We start from the raw sequence: 18,196 nt of genomic DNA on the forward strand, positions 1-18,196 counted from the left end.
TGTGCACCTCAAGTTACAGTATATTATAGTGCTGATTATACATCCAAATACTATGAAGTTATTACGAGGATACCGAAAGGAGCAGCCATCCGAGTATCGGTATTCTCGTAATAACTTTATTATTATACATGTACATCTTTTCCTCCCAAGGATACAATAATGCCGAAGTACAAAAATTTAGAACAGATTGAGCGGACTTCTTTGTATAGGGTCCAGTCAAACTCTGCGAGCAGCCATGTTTGTTTTTATTATTAGAGAATGCCTACGCACATAATCGTTCCATATTTGCAATTCTTATGTCGTTACGGTGACATGTATAATAATAAAGAATACAGTGACATGATATTGTTTCTGTGCAAGTATCCACAGGCTGCTCTTGACTGGATCTGATTGTTTGAATAAAAAGGGAACGGATTGTATTCCTCTAGATGCTTGCGACATCCCATGGTTGTGTGAAATTACATTAATGTAAATAAGAAATTAAAAGGACCATACCTATACATTAAACAAAGGACTGAGAAAATGTTTTAAAAATAAGCCTTCGTTTTTTTGCAAGTCTAGAAAAGTTATTTTTCTACTTTTTTTTATTTACAAATAAAACCATTGTGTGACACATTCATGAATGAAAATCATGTGAAGTGTTTTAAATGTTGATTTGACTTGTACTACAACCTGGTGAGAATCCTGATAGTCTTCCAGGAAGTATTTTTGAAATGGTTGTGAAATTATGTCACTTCAAGGGTGTTGATTATCTAGTCAGTGCATGGGGCCATTTTATGACTTTTTTTTCCTGTTCCAAAAATGTAAGAAAAACAAAATAACAAAATTAAATAGGAAAAAAAACATCTCATGACCAGAAATATATTAGCATAGTTCTGAATTTATGAGAACTTAATTCAGTTTTGACTCCTGCTATTTATGCTGCTGAAATTGTTCCATTAAAAATATCCATCTGAACTTACCCCCGGTACCTACAAATTTTGTTTTTTTATAAATTCCCACAGCTAGGCTTGTCATCTTTACTCATCCACGATTGTAGGTAGATATGACAATCGTTTAGAGTATAGTGCTGTATTCATCCAATTTGATACTATTGTTATTTAAAGGTATATGGTTGCTTTTAAAATTATAATTATTCACTTGTGATGTAATGATTATCCTGAAAACTTGATGGACACAATAGTGTTTTCCTGTGATTTAGCATCATCCTCTCAGAATAGCGCCATCTAGAGTTGAAACTGATTTAAGTATCTTCATAAGTGTCATAACTGGTTATATCTTGACTCTGACCCCTTTGGTCCCAGTGGGGACTTATGGATTGACCTCTGTGCGTGCGTGTACGCGTCTGGACCTGTATCTTAAGACATGCCTGGAGCAATCACATTCAAACTTCACACATACATCATACATAATATTATACATATGCACATAAATTTGTTTCATAATCTGATTTAAGATGGCCAAATGGCAGCCATTTTTGTACTGAAAATCATCAAAATCAAGCATTTCTTGGCTGTTTACTGATGGATTTTGCTCAAATTTGGTATATACATTAGATATTATGTGACCTTGATGCAAATAATTTTGTTTTGCAGATAAGATTCAAAATGGCCAACTGGCGGCTATTTTGTTTTAATGAATGTGGTTCTAGTGCCATATCTCTGACTTGCTTTGACCAATTATGATCAAATTTTAAATATTCGTTATACATCATGTCATAGATATACAGATTTATTGGTTTGACGCTCCTATTCAAAACAGCGGAATGGTGGCCATTTTTTTGCTAAAAAATCATCAAATATCAAGCATTTTATTTTTCAGATCGGATTCAAAATGGCTGACTGGTGGCCATTTTGAATGGGCTTCTAGAGCCATATCTCTGACATGCTTTGACTGATTATGTTCAAATTTTATATATTCATTATACATTATGTTATAGATATATACATGTATTAAAAATGGCTGATTTTGTTATAATTAATGCTGTCCCAGAGCAATATCTCTCAATATGGACAAGTACTCATTTGACAATCAAATACATTTTAATGTTAAACAATAATCATATTCCTGACATGGTTATATTCCAGCTATATTACTATAAACAAAACTATATATCTTAAATTCGATAACTAACGGAGACTGTGCCATGCATGGCTTGTTTTCGCTGTTATTAATTGTATTTATCTTGTACAATGTTGTTTTATGATAAAACGATTCGGTGTACACCAGTTTCTTAATTCTGAATACATTACAGAATTGTAATTGATACCTTCTCTCTCTGTTTTGACTTTACTTCGATGCCTTTACTACCAGGAGCTATGAATTCCCCATCTGTAGAACTTAAAACATCTCTTCCCATGACCCATCTGACACTATAAACAGTCACTATATGTGATTCTAGAAACTATTAAAGCTATTTTCTGGACAATTAGTGATGCATTATTATTTTATCAAGTGTGTCCCACTCTATGTACAATCATCTGGTCAGTGTTGTACACGATGGCAGATACCTGATTTCACTAGGTTAGGCTTGTCAGCTCTATACAATGCCATCTATGTCTTATGGAAACAATTCTATACACAACATATATTGAAAAAAAAACACGATTTTTATATTTATCACCATGGAAATTAATTGATATGTTCTCTCTGTGTATTTACTGGGAAACTCCTGTCACTTGTATTCACTAGGAAATAAATGAGTGATTGGTCTGGTATATCTCAACTGCTACAAAACTTCTCTGTGTAAAATGAGAATTCTTTCCCTGAAAACAACTTCCAAATCTAAATATCTTTTCACATTCACATGCATTTAAGTTCCTTATCTGATAAAGAGAAATTTATACATATCAGCAGAAGCAATAGCAAAATAGATCAATTGGCTACATTCATCTTTCAGAGTAAATATGTTAATTCAGTGGATTAACAGCAAATACGTTCATTGACACAATACTGACTTCAAAAAGTACAGCAGTAAGGTCACTAAAAAACTACAATTATAAAACTAAACTTACAAAATACAAAACTAAAGAAAGACAAAATAATACTTATTAAAATTAATGATAACAAAATACACAAACGTATAGATAAAAAGAAAAACTAATGGTAATAAAATCTCAAATACGTACACAGCAATAGAAATGAGTACATTGTGCAGTTGTCAATTAGAAGAAAAAATTAATATTTATGTATTTATTTATTCAGGAGGCATTGTCTCATTTCAAGTGCATTTTTTTAGAAATTGTGAAAGGGGAATGGACATGTGTTCATTGCTCATCACAAAAATGAATTTGTAATCATTATTGTTATTTTTAAATTCTTTATAAATTTTTTACCGAGGAAATGTTAACACAAAATGTTTCTCATCCTCTATTTTATTTGTGTTCCAGACCTCGCATATTCTGATTTTTAACGGAGTCTTGTTATGGCGACCTGTTTCTATCTTAACTACATCCAATTACTGCCAATTTACATCTCACGGTATCCCAACAGAGTTTTCTTGAAGAAGCCCTATTTCTAGGGCAAAACGTTGGAATAAACATCACAGAACTGATCAGGTGTATTGTCGTGACAATCCTTGTGTTATTTGCATATTATCAACCCGCAATACTAGCTACTGGGGATCGTCTGATTTAATATTGTTGAGAATTTCTATCTTAAGGTAGTGGTTACTGAGTCTAAATTTTGTCATGGTTTCACACAGTTTGGTGTAGTAAACATATAGTAGCCGGGCTAGTCGTTTCAGGAGTGTTTCAATGTTATGCATATATTTATAGTACACATCTTAAGGTAGTGGTTACTGAGTCTATATTTTGTCATGGTTTCACACAGTTTGGTGTAGTAAACATATAGTAGCCGGGCTAGTCGTTTCAGGAGTGTTTCAATGTTATGCATATATTTATAGTACACATCTTAAGGTAGTGGTTACTGAGTCTAAATTTGTTCATGGTTTCACACAGTTTGGTGTAGTAAACATATAGTAGCCGGGCTAGTCGTTTCAGGAGTGTTTCAATGTTATGCATATATTTATAGTACACATCTTAAGGTAGTGGTTACTAGTCTAAATTTTGTCATGGTTTCACACAGTTTGGTGTAGTAAACATATAGTAGCCGGGCTAGTCGTTTCAGGAGTGTTTCAATGTTATGCATATATTTATAGTACACATCTTAAGGTAGTGGTTACTGAGTCTATATTTTGTCATGGTTTCACACAGTTTGGTGTAGTAAACATATAGTAGCCGGGCTAGTCGTTTCAGGAGTGTTTCAATGTTATGCATATATTTATAGTACACATCTTAAGGTAGTGCTTACTGAGTCTAAATTTTGTCATGGTTTCACACAGTTTGGTGTAGTAAACATATAGTAGCCGGGCTAGTCGTTTCAGGAGTGTTTCAATGTTATGCATATATTTATATTACACATCTGATAAATGTCTCGACCACAGAAATTGTGACGTCATAGAAATATGTGCGAACTTTTAGTAAAACATTCCCAAAGATGTTCTGCAAAATTGTCTTATGTCAACCTCGATACTGTTGGAGAAGCACAGCATATGACGTGACGGTATATGGGGGTTACCATTACGAACGACATTACTTATTGTTCACATTCGTTATTTTACCATTTTACTGGAAATTTGAAATAATCGTTGAATATTATATTGGAGATGGGTGACAGATGGCACTCTCCCTGGTCGCTTTCCGAGGCCGACCACACCCAACATTCTACTCCGAGGCCGACCACACCAAACATTCCGCAGGCATTTAATTCGATATCATGAATAGTTCTCACAGATGTCGTCATTGCCAGCAGATTTTCGTAAATAGCATTTATCCTTATTTATCTCCGATTTTCACTCGTATGTCCATAATATGAAGTTTTAACGTTTTCGATTGAAATTTTAAAAAAATGCTATCATATGATTTCTATTCAAACATGGAGGGTGTGAAACAGTCATTACCTTTGAAATATCCTACATACCGCCAGCCGTCATGAAAAACGTTCGTCATAACACTCGACGTGGGTCAACATGGTCGCATCGACTTTCTTATATTGTTCAGGGGAGAGTCGATTACCCTTTAAAATACGATATTTGACATACTTGTCAGGGAGACTGTGGCTTAAGTCGCGTGGCTGGCTTAGACTGTTACACAACAGCAAAAATAAAGTAGAAATCTACCCAACCCGGCTACCCACTTTTCTGACTTAGGCTCGCTTCCCCGTTTCCACGGGGCACATAAAATATCGTCTTTTTGCAACACTACAGTATTCGCCGATGATATAAAACAATACCATATACAGTGATTTTTATTATTCGTATCAAAATAATCAGCGCACATGCGTATTAGAATTTTTTTTATCGAATACTTATATTAATTGCGTAATGCAAGGATGCGTGATGCAAGAACATTCTATAGTCATGATATATCATAACCAAACTCATTTATTGACATACAATATCAGACAAACAATACATAATCTCTCGTCCATATTGCATCCATATCACTGTCCTTCAACAACTATATGCATCTATAAGATATTCTATCTGTGTGAGAACATCTTGTGTGGTGACATGATACTTTGCACCTTTGTATTAATTTCCGCAATACATATACATATCCAGATGGGAACTGCCAGATGCCCTCAAGTGGTCAGTAACTGAAATGTAGCCGTTTCTGCTGTCAGACACCACTGTGATAAATCTCCACCACCAGATTTGTGAAAAATGGCAATCATACGAAATTACAAATAATCGGATTTCGCAAATCACAGTTATTATTACATGCATAAATGTTAATCATTAGTATCCTCAAATTACATTTTCGACCCATAAGCTGCATTTGTTGACATGTCATATCAAAATACTAGTAAATATAGTTGTATAAAATTATAACAAGTTTGTATTTGAGTTAACGTGATCACAGTCCCTACTCCTTTGTGGAGGGACGGTGAATACGCGCACGAATTTGTGTCTGGTGCTGAATAAATGTGCATATTCGAAATATTTGGGAGATTGACTTCCTTTTGGAAGGGGACGTGAAGCTGTCGTTCCTGTGTACTGCTCCTGTCCTCAATGTTCGTAAAAGATCCAATTGTTCCTGTCGCAAAGTTTCCGCGGGACAACTGACGCACCTTCTGGGGCTGTCGTATACGTGTCAGTTTCTGCATCTGTGGGACTGCGCGCCAGATAGGTGATAGGGTTGAGAAGGAACTGTACACCTCTTGTTCACCTTCATGTGTCGGCCAGGCAAGCAGGTCGGAATGACTTGGCTGCCTACTCATCTGTCGAATCGTCAGGAGAATCCATCCATCTTCCGTAATAACCGATATATCGTTTAATCCCATGTTCATTTACTAATAGTACCAGAATGACCACTGATTATGACCCCAAGTATTACCAAATATATGAAACCTATAAATTTGAATGATGCTATAATGTATAGACCTCTTTATTGGCAAAAAACAGACCTCAATGTCAGCACAAACTTATACAATGTAGTACCTTTTCAATAAACGACCCCCTCCGTCATGCCGGCAATTCCGACATCTTTCAGTTGTTTTCTGGGAATTTGCTGTACTTTGTATCCTGACTCGCAGTTGGCGTGGATTAGATAAAACAATGTGATGATTTTATGGTACGTTTCAGTCATCACGCTGGCGAGCAAATTTTCATGGGACCAAATGTTATTGACAGCAAGTAGCTTATTCTGCAGTATATCTTATATGAGTTGTAATCTAGATCTGAAACATCATGGCGGATCATCCTGCGGTTCAAAAGTTTCACAAAACGTTGTCCTGTCACAGAAAATGAATTCACTGCTGTAATTGTATTTGCGACGACACAATATACCAGACACATCAATTACTAGTCTTAATTCGTACAATATCCATTAATTTCAATTTAATAGGTGTTTCTTCACTTTACTACCGACTCAGGACGTGACCCGGATGTAAAACCGACCACACTACGCCAACATCTCTGAGTATAACTGGAAAATAACGTATTTGGTTTTATTTCCGCCAGTGCATATACACACGGTCGGTTTTACTAAATTGTATTGGCCAAGAAAGTGAATGTGAACTTATGTGGTTCAATACGACCAATGCTAATGTTGAAAGTGAACGATTTATGCGTTTAGACTGATTTTCAGTTTAAAAAAAACATGTCAACTTGTTGTTGTTGTTGTTGTTGTACAGATACATAGCGGGTACCTAAAAACTGATGGAATCAAAGAAATGTTCCTTTGTTGCGAAATAGTGTTGTGTTCCGAGTCGATGGTGTACATTGTTGAAAGTTGGTCAACAAAAGTTATGAGTAATAGATTTGCTGTAATTAAAAAGTGTCATATATCATGGCGTTTCGTCTCCACAGTTAATGTGATACAATCTGGGCGGAAACGTATATACGTCTCATCGAACAAAAATTGCGTTTTCAGTTTATGATAAAGTATTATAAGGATGATATTATGATAAACTTTCAAACACAAATACTCCAACCGCATTTCAGTTTATGTAATTTATTTTGAAAAGATCGCTTCTATGTTAGCCAAAACGTGATTGGATGAATATACATGTACTACTTACTAAAGTAGGTGAATTGTCAGTGGACGATTACGCAGATTGAACGGCGTCTCGGTAGATGCATTTCGACGGCAACTTGAGTGACATTTACTAACGATATTTGCATATATGAACACGTGACTACCCCACTGACGACATCACCACAGTTCGATGAAAGTCTAAGCATACGTACAACTTATGTGGTGAGGTAATGATGGAGTCGGCGCCGGTTGTCGCGTGTTGGCTGATATGTGTGTATCTTGGAAGTTCCTATTCTGCAATTGTAAATGTTGGTAAGTAACATCATATTCGATGATAATTACTCACATACTAAAATGTACAGCGCCTTATTTGTATTTGATATGGGTCCCATGCGACAATACAACGTATGTAAAATACTAGTAATTTATTTCCACGAACTTCGAATGCGTGCTTTGTGACTGACGCTTTAAACTGACTTCACAAACACAATTCGCCGATTACATGTAGTAAACATAACATAACATCGCGTCAGTAGCATGCCTTGCCCCCATCAAGTATGTTTAGTTTTAGCAAGTATATAATTCACTTACATTTCAACTGTACGCGTGTATTACACAATGCGTATTAACACTACCCAGTTGTATACTAGCATGTGAGAGGCTCTCTATTATAAATACCCTTCCAAGTATGAGAACTTTAGAAAAACATTTTATTTATTTAATTATTGTATTGTCATATTCATCATGAACACAATTCAAATTGAATGATGAATCGACGCGCTGCGTCGTTTTCTGTACAAGTTCCTTTTGACGTATACCAGCGCGTGTTAAAATGTTAAAAGCCATTGTGGCGATAGACCGGAATTAGTGTGTCCGTATTGTGGTTTTACTGTAAATTGTAAATGTATCTGGCTCATGTATTTGTTTGGATGGGCCACTTTCACGTCAATATTATCTATATGTTTTAGGAATTCTGTATGATGGCCAGAAGGGCACTGACAACCATCGAATACCAATCGGAACAGCCACTCAGTTCGTCAACATTTTATCGTTCATGGATGGGCTGCACTCTGTACAAACTATTAGTAAATCTATTACAAGTGAACAGGTGCTACCAGCCTTGGGCGAAGGTAAGTAAAAGTAAATGCTAGCTATTCATTTACACAACCCATCCCTCATATTGATTCCTTCATGTTAACGCGTTTACAACATTTAAAATTATTAATTCACTATTATAATACTTGTAGTTACTTATATCGACCACTATGTTTGTTACATATTCACCCATACTGAAACGCGGCTGGGCTAAGAATCAAAGTGAGAAAGCTAAAAGAAAATTGTTTTGACTAAATATATATTTAAATATCATTAGTATTAGTGGAACCTGGATGTAGTCTGGGCGCCTGTGTAGAATCTCGGCTCCTTAGTGGAATCTGGGCTCTCAGGCTGACGGTTTTATGATTGTTAATTTTCCTTGCATTCTTAAACACGGGTCTGTTTTTTAAAGATTAAAATCACGGTGAAATGAAACAATCCTCGGGGCGGAGCTACGTCACAAGACGTTCCACGTTGCTACGACGCGCACCACTGTACGTGCATTTCTATGGGCTCTGTGCGCGCTGCTGTGGAACGCCGGTCGAGCCGGTGAAAATTCGAGAAAACAGCACAAACTCAACTTTGAAGTAATCCCAAACAACCAAACTTATATATGTTACACACGTAGGGCTAATCTTGTTACACTGTTCAGAGGAGGCTCAACAGTTATCCCAAAGTACCGTTTTCTGCGAGTTTTGGGTCTTTGTTTTCACCGCCACAGGTTGCCAGGCGGTGAAAATGCCCGGATGTCCGCCCCCGAGGATAGGCTGATTTGTAGTGTAATACCTAAAATAGTCCATATAAATAATATTCAAAATACATATTAAAATATCATATTATGTCAACTTAAGTTCTTTATTGTTACCATTCATTTGATAGTTTATGGAAGAAACCACGAGAAGCACGTAATATCACTAGTTACTACAATATTATAAAGTCACTTATTGACATCAGCCGACATGTTTGGGTGTATATTATGTCGTAATATAATCATAAACACTGTAAACACTGTATTATGGATAATCGCGAATTTGCAAGGCTTTCCCATAATCATAGACTGATGTCGTATTGCCGCTCTGCTATAGTAATTAAATTTTTGATGGAGAGATGGAGATGAAGATTTGGCAACCCGATCAGATACCGGGGGTGGTGGTAATTGTACTCAGCAGTCCAAACCATTGTTGTAGGGCTGCTTAGGAATAAATTTGCAACATCTGTGCGTTCTTTTGGTCGTTTCATCACATTATGGTGAAATGGTTGCGTTATTTTTTTTTTTCAGTTTGTGACATTTTGGACGGACCTGGTGTGGCAGTGGTAATATTTTCCGATGTATGCACTTATTGCGACGATTTTGCTGATGTTGCCGCTTATTCCATATCTCCGGCGATCAACATCGACCTGCCAACGCTTGTAAAGCGTGAAGCGTTCCAGATGTATCCATCCGCCATCGATATAGGATCAATGTTCAATGACTTGCTTCACAATCTGAAATGGAACAGCTTTGCTATAATTTATGACACGCGTGCAGGTAAAAAACAAATCATTTTGAGTTGAACTTCGCGTTCGCTGTCTGCTTCAAACTCAACTTTGGATCCCTCTCCAGAGGGCGCAACTCATGACTGTTACCATATCTTTATACATGTGTTTGTTTCAGCTTATTCCATGGTTCAGAATGTGATATATAGATCGACGTTAAATGAGTGGACGATAGAATTATTTCAGATTACTCATTCCAATATAGACAACATTTTACACTCGATGCGATCTATTGGAATAACACATACACTAATTTATACGGAGGATGACCGCAAGGCGATAGAAATCCTTAATAAGGTAAAGACAATGTCTATTATTCCAGGATAGTACTTTATTTTTTATGTTTTGTCTCCAGTTTAAACTAATTGTAATATTATGAATTGTACATTTCAGGCAAATGAACAGAACATGCTGGACTACAAACATCGATGGATAATCGGTAATCTGGTACGTGTAGTGTAGTGTAGTGTAGTGTAGTGTAGTGTAGTGTAGTGTAGTGTAGTGTAGTGTAGTGTAGTGTAGTGTAGTGTAGTGTACCAATATATACTCGTAATACGATGTATCATGATGTGTGTGTGTGTTGTTTCAGGATCCCGTTCTACCGTTAATAACAATTGTCAACAAGATCGCGTCCCGTGGTACCAATCTTGTCATATTTCGTATGCAAGTGGCGTCTGATTTACCACCAGGAAATACAGAATGGACGTTCAGTCAGAAATTAGCAAATGATGCAATGCTGGCCGTCGGCTATGCCATCGAGGGTTACCTGAACGATGGAAACAGTCTGCCGGGAAACACTGAAATCCCAGCATGTCAGCGGCTGGGTTCAGAGACTACGGACGGGAAATTGATGGAGTACATTGCTGGGGTAGGCTAGTCACGTGATATCATACGTATGGTTATATATATATATATGTGTAAATTATTATTATTATTATTATTATTATTATTATTATTATTATTATTATTATTATTATTATTATTATTATTATTACAAAGGTCAGCTTTTCTGGATTGACTGGAAATGTTACATTTAACGACAAGAAACAAAGGCGAGGATACATGATAGAAATATACAGTGGCTTTGGTATTCCGACCAATGAATTGGTATGTAAATTTACTGGGAACACACATTATAATCCAACGTTCACAAGTTGCTATTACAATGTACGACAATGTTAAGAAAATGAGAATTTAACTCAGAACAGGAGGGCGCATTATTATAATGTTTCAAGCATATAATGATATGCCACGAGAATACAACATATAAAAAAAACCATTAAATTCTTGGAAAATGGAATTTGTTTTTGTACTTTTGTATTTTCTTCACATTGACTTTGCTCGGTCGTATAGAATAGAATATTCAGATATTATTATTGATATGAATCATAATATGTGTTGTATGACGGGATATTGATTCCAATAGACTGCCGCATATTGGCAGGCAAGAAACAACACTGGTGGCGCTATGTCACGTATATGATATATATAATTGTTACTAATTGTTTTTTAGAAAACTTTATTTAAATAAATGAATTTATAATAGGTTTTCATTATGTTCATTTGAAGTGAAATCAAATATGTGTGCACTATTTATCACTAAATTTTATTCTGTATTAGCGAGGAATGTGGTCGCCCCAGGATGGTCTGGAGATGTATGACGTCACTCTTCCAGTGTCCGGTGATAACAACACATTAATTGTATCTACTATCCAGGTATGACATTTGAAGTGATTATTTTTATAGGATGTAAGTTATGTTTCTTTCTGAACGTGAATAAATCAACACGCCACAATATATATATAAAAATATCTGTATTATTAAAAATATTGTATCTGTATTATGAAAAAAATTGTATCTGTATCATGAAAGCAGACAACATGAGATGTTCAATTACGTAAACACGCATGCGTATTAGCTCGATAGTACGCACTAAGAATTCAAATCGCATACGCATTAAGTGGTTTTATTATTTTAACAATGTGAGTGGAAAAAAATATATTTTAAGTTCGTAATAAATTATCGTAAACAAACACAACATTACTAAAATATTCAAATTATTCATTAATTCTTCCACTCTAGAACACTAATAAAACAATTATATAGTCGTCATAAATACTGTAAATATATTTTGCTTCTTATTGATAATATGCAAATTTGTTTAGATTCTTAAGAAAAAGCTAAACGTCATAACAACCAGAGTATGAGGGTGTTTTACTTACTCATATCAAAGCATAACGACAACATCCAACGTAAGGGCGTTAATTCATACTTATTTCATCTTCAGAGTGGTCCATTTCTGGAATACAATGAAATAGACTCAGAAGGAGAAAAACTCGAAGACAACGATCGGTTTACTGGTTACATCGCTGATATCGTCAAAGAGATGGCTGATCGTTTGGGGTACGATTATGAACTTAGACTTGTAGCTGACGGTAATTTCGGTAGACTGGACATTGAGACGGGAACTTGGAACGGCATGATTGGGGAGATCATAAGAAAGGTAATATAATGACGTCACTACTTCATAATGTACACAAAATAAAGTGAATTCCTGTAACCCACGGTTACTTAATGTAAACAATAATCTAATATGAAAGCATATTAATTAATTTATGTATGTATTTATTTATCTGGTTGCCTCTTTAGTGATAATGTGACTTCGAAACATTACTCTTTTTGAAGTGTCACTATGGCTCTCATCATATACATAACTGTGTTTAAATGTAGCCTGTATAAAGGCAATCGACATTTATTTATTTATTATTATTTATTTATTAATTTATTTATTCGTTCACAGGAATCCGATGTGGCAGCTGGCCCGATCACCATCAGTGCCGTTAGAGAGACTGTCATCGACTTCACTATTCCATTCAAAGACGGAGTACTTAGCGTACTCACTAAAAGCTGGGTGCCTACCAAGTCATCACCGAAGACCATTTCATCGTTTCTCCGACCTCTTCAAGCCGGCGTTTGGGTAATGATTTTTGTAGCCCTGTTCGCGGTATCTCTGGTCATTTTCATAATGGACCGGTTCAATCCGTTCGAGCTTCGTGCCATGGCAGAACGAGGTGAAGTTCCAGCCAATCAAGGCTATTACTTCTCTGGCTACCTGAACTGCGTCTGGTACCTTTGGAGTACTCTCTTTTTACAAAGTTTTGATTATTCACCCCGCTCGATGGCAGGGAGATGTATGAGTGGATTTTGGTTCGTTTTTGTTGTTGTGACATTATTTATGTATCTAGGCAACATGAGTGCGATTCTGATCAATGAACCCACTAAAGACCTTGAATCCAAAGGGCCAATCAATAATCTGGAAGAATTGATCTCTCGATTAGACGATATGGTTATCGGCGCTGTTGACGGTGGACGAACTATAGAATATTTGAAAGAGTCAAGCAAGAAACATCACCAAAAGTTATGGTCGAATATCGAATATAATATTGACAACAGCGATAATCAAGTGCGAATTTCTAACATAACCCATGGAATTCAACGTGTACGTGAAAGTGACGGCAAATACGCGTTCGTTGTTGAATCGGCCGCTATTGACTACGCTCTGAGCCAACCACCATGCGACCTTGTTGCCATCTCCGAACCGCTGGATTCGGTCAGTTATGGGTTTGCCGTAGCCGAGGGCGCCCCCTTACGAGAACATCTGAATATAGTCATCATGCAGATGAAGGAAGATGGTTTCATGGAAGAAACGTATTCCAAATGGTTTCAGTCTGGTCCTTGTGGTCATGGAAACGATGACGTACCGGTACCGATGGAGAAGACTACTTACCAACGAATGGTGGACTCCTTAGACCTCAAAAAATTTGCTGGTTTATATATAATGCTACTTGTAGGTATAGTTCTCAGTTTATTGGTTGGAATCATCGAGTTTTCTGTAGATAAAATGTTCACAGATCGGGGCGGAAAGGTGAGTGCATCAGTTTGTGTACGATCGATTACCAAAATCGGGGATTCTTTACCGGGTTCTTTATGTTGATCGCATAGCGCCCTCTTTCGTTTGAAATAGTCAACCAAGAAAATTACTCCGTCCGTTCTACCTGTAGAAGATTACAGACGTGGACTAAAAATATGGTTTATCTTCGTATGTACACTTATCAGTCGTTTATCTGTGGGATATTTCAATTTAGATGTGGGTTACTTGATTTCGCAGGACTGGGTGATATTTTGTCTCTTTCATTACAGATTCATTGTTTATGTTCTCTGCATCATCTTTTTGCCATACCCTATATACCCCACCAACAATATTGGTATACTCCTATTTTAAAACGTTTATTTTGTTTTCCAGTATAATGTTGGTAAAACCAAAGAAAAGGGGGCAACCATAGAAGAAAGGAGACGAATGAGAGATGAGAGGGAGGAGAGAGAACATTCTGTTTAAACAGCCGTTGTCCTATATCGTAACAGTTCTGAAGTGTACAAACCCACTGATTTGCTCCTCGTCTTTCGAACGGCAAATTCAACTATTGTTATTGTTTTTTTTAAAGTTTTGCTCCCGACCTGTAATGAGAAAATACAACAAAGAAAGTAAAGACCTAAAAATATGCAAAATATTGCACTAACATTTTGGTGGGAAATATTATGACGAATATAGGGTTATAGGTCATCTCCGCGAATTTCATTGAATAGAATAGCAAAAGCATACAGATACACAGCGTTCTGTCATTGGTCAATCTGTGCCACGTGAATGTGGTATATAACGTGGCGACGTAGGAGATAAATTCAGTACTCTGTCATTACTTTTTCGTCCTACACTGTCTCTGCATACCAATGAATGGTGCATGGCACATAATTTTCATTTGTAAAACCACCGACGAGTTTGTAACAAACAAGCCTTTTTTTATCATGGATAAAAAAGGAAGAATAAATTAACTTGAATACGGCGGAACAGGACAATTAATTTAGTATTTATTTTATATTTCTCTTTGTTATCTAAAATTAACATATTTTATGTATTTTCTATATATGTCAATATGTGTGAGTGTTTCTATAAACATATTTGTTACTCATTTTTAGATACTGTAATTAATTGATGTACTAACTTTCTTTTGACGTGTATATCTATATATTGATATTTTACAACAGACATAAGTGTGCCTTAATCTTCTTTGTCTGACGCGCATTCTGACGTGAAAGGCAGTACACTACAGACAAAGGATATTCTCGTATGTAGTAACTAACACATTTGTACCTCAGCTTTCTTTTATCTTTATCAATATACTAATTTAGTCGACACTTGTTTAATGTAATTATTTAGCCACATCTGTCATTTTCAATATAGAGGACGCATTTGGCATAAAATGCTTTTTTCCCGACACGCACGAAAACCAGAATAATCTCGGTGTAGAAGAACTGTGCTAATTATTATTTTCTACTTATTTTTTCAAATAGAGATTTTCCAGGATGTTTGCTTTCCTCTACACCGAAGTCTGGTGAGGCGGAGACGTTTTAAACTTTGTATAAACATAAATATTTATTAACTCAGCGTGAGAATCAATATACTGTTCGGGCAAATCCAATTATTTTGAATACGACTATTACAGCAATATCTAACTTTGTAGCAAAAATAAAAAAACATTGTGGGCAATATCTGTCAATCATTCCTCTGATTTGCAGCCGATGTTTATATTTCTAGTTACAACTTGTGTAAATTTGAAAACAAAGTGTGTAACCTATTGCAGTAAGTTATCAACATTCTAGCACTACTTCGGCGTCAAATCAGTGCCTGGAATTGCTGTAAATTTCAAATGAAAAAGTTGGGTACATGCTTTACCAGTCTTCGGTGTATAAAATGTAGTTATGCTTATATATACATATTTTTGTTCACTGTGAACCTCCTTGTATGACGTATTTTTATTTCGTTAATTTCTTTCCATATCTACAAGCCATCTTAAGTATAACATTTTTAGTTTTTTAGTTTTTATTTGGATGCCGGTTTATTGTGTGTGTTTGTCTTAGCTCCGCTTTTCTCGTCCATCCTAAACAAGTATTGAAATAGATATAAAAATTGAAAAAAAATAACAAGTTCAAACAATGTCTACTGGTATTTAGTACGTGATACTAAATGTTTATTTTTTGTGGTTGGTTATATTAATTGGAATTTATACTTTTCTATTACGTGATATATTGGTTGTAACAATAGTACATCGTTATCTATTATTGTATTAAGTGACGTACTGTCTTACGTATTGTGTATAGTCACGGTGATGTACGGTAGTTTCTGTATGAATGTCTACAGTATTGTAACTGTAATGTGAGTCATATTATGTGCCAGCGCCAAGCATAAAAGTATTTTAATTCCATTGTTAGATCCCCTCAGCACGATACGTTCTTGTAATACGTCGTGTAAAGTACTCGTAATTTAACGTAAACATTTTGCTGAGCAATCTTCATCTCAAATTGGCAGCTCCTTTTCTATTAGCCAACTCACTGAAGGATCAGCCGAGCCATGTATTCACGCAGTTATCAGTCCATACCATTTTTACCAGTTTATCCTTGTACTTACCGGTTAATACCAGTTTATCCCTGTACTTACCTGTACCATGGAGGTTATTCCATGCCTGTATTTATCGGTTCATACCAGTTGAGCCCTGTACTTACCGGTTCATACCAGTTGAGCCCTGTAGTTACTGGTTCAAACCAGTTGAGCCTTGTACTTACCGGTTCATACCAGTTGAACCCTGTAGTTACTGGTTCACACCAGTTGAGCTCTGTTCTTACCGGTTCATACCAGTTGAGCTCTGCAGTTACCGGTTCATTTGCACAGCTCACCGTGTGAGCCGTTAATCTTTACTTCCGTATTTTCAAATATTATCAGTTGCAAATGTAACGACAGCTACATTCTCTTCACTGGTGAATTTATTTTACAATGGTAACTCCTCCACTGTTTTTTTTTTATTAATGTTTCGTTTTTGGCGAATTTCGTCGATCAAAAATAATTATGATTTCTCTCATAAACACAATAAACCTTTGCAATATTCTATTATTGTTGGTAGGTCGTTCATTCAAGTGAACATATCAGTATTATCAAGCGATTGTTAATTCCGTAATTTATATCACAAGTCACCAACTGAGATGAACATAATGCACATTCCAAAATAATGAAATTATTTTGTTTCGTCTTTTCATGTGTATTGTCATTCTGCAAGCATATCCTTTCTTATAAAATCAATATCCCGGTATGTAGTTTGTTGCCATTTTTATATTTCTTATTTGTTACCATTTTTGTAGTTAAACTTCAACTCTGTACCAACTTTCTGAACGTGTCGAATGTAACTGTTGAAAAGTTAAGATATTCTAGTATGAAAATAACAATTGTTTACCAGGAAACAGCTACTTTTCATTTCATTATTTCTTACCCCACCCCCCGTGAAGATTAACACAGCGCCCTCTATGAGTAGATACTTTAATTTTGAAAAACAAAATTACATTAATTGTCACCACTGGTGTTGCTCTTTGTCAACAATTTTAAGTTTTCAATGACATACTATTTTGTTTGATTTCCAATCCAGCTGTTACCAAGGTTAACTAATTCAAGAGAAGGATGTGAATTCAATACCCCCCCCCCCCACAAATTTGCATGCATGTCATGTAAACCAATACGTCTTTTGTATCAATTATGCGTCAAAGAAAAAGGAAAGTAAGGAAGCAGCATCTCGGCTGAGATAGAACCACTGCTAGCAATGCACATTCAATTAGAAGATATCATCACAAAATGAATAAATCCCTTCAAGGTACATATATACCAAGTATCAAAGCAATGGAAATTGCAGTTTTCAAGACGAAGTCAAAAAAGTAAAAAATTTACGTAGTAAGTAAAAAGATGATGACAACAATGGGCAATCAAGTAATATAATTAGCTCGGCTTGGTGAAGTAGACAGCCGAGCTAAAAAGATGCCAAGTTAATGTAAATGTACAAGAGCCTGTTATAAAAGTTAAAGTAAAAGCACAAAATGACATGCCAAACTGTGAACAAAATCAGCCTAGGCAAATCTGGAAAAAATGACTC

General features: G+C 35.8%; 1 protein-coding gene across 1 annotated transcript; it reads left to right on the plus strand.

Moving 5' to 3' along the window:
- Positions 1-7,774: 7,774 nt before the first annotated feature.
- Positions 7,775-17,516, plus strand: LOC100367196 (glutamate receptor 3-like). The gene is made up of 11 exons (XM_085507403.1): positions 7,775-7,853; positions 8,510-8,671; positions 9,916-10,164; positions 10,291-10,469; positions 10,566-10,619; positions 10,762-11,040; positions 11,172-11,279; positions 11,793-11,888; positions 12,460-12,675; positions 12,973-14,097; positions 14,476-17,516. Exons 1-11 carry the CDS (start codon positions 7,775-7,777, stop codon positions 14,566-14,568), a joined length of 2,640 nt encoding a protein of 879 aa, XP_085363529.1. The 3' UTR covers positions 14,569-17,516.
- The last annotated feature ends 680 nt before the right edge of the window (positions 17,517-18,196 follow it).

This window comes from Saccoglossus kowalevskii, chromosome 13 (genome assembly GCF_978046115.1).
Source record: "Saccoglossus kowalevskii chromosome 13, keSacKowa6.1, whole genome shotgun sequence".
In the NCBI taxonomy this organism is placed as follows: Eukaryota; Metazoa; Hemichordata; class Enteropneusta; family Harrimaniidae; genus Saccoglossus; species Saccoglossus kowalevskii.

Bases quoted from the DNA above. Each gene is read 5' to 3' on its own strand.
- LOC100367196 (XM_085507403.1), top strand. From the start codon at position 7,775: ATGGAGTCGGCGCCGGTTGTCGCGTGTTGGCTGATATGTGTGTATCTT. The intron at 10,620-10,761 runs GTACGTGTAGTG...GTGTTGTTTCAG, and splicing joins GATGGATAATCGGTAATCTG to GATCCCGTTCTACCGTTAAT. The intron at 11,280-11,792 runs GTATGTAAATTT...ATTCTGTATTAG, and splicing joins GTATTCCGACCAATGAATTG to CGAGGAATGTGGTCGCCCCA.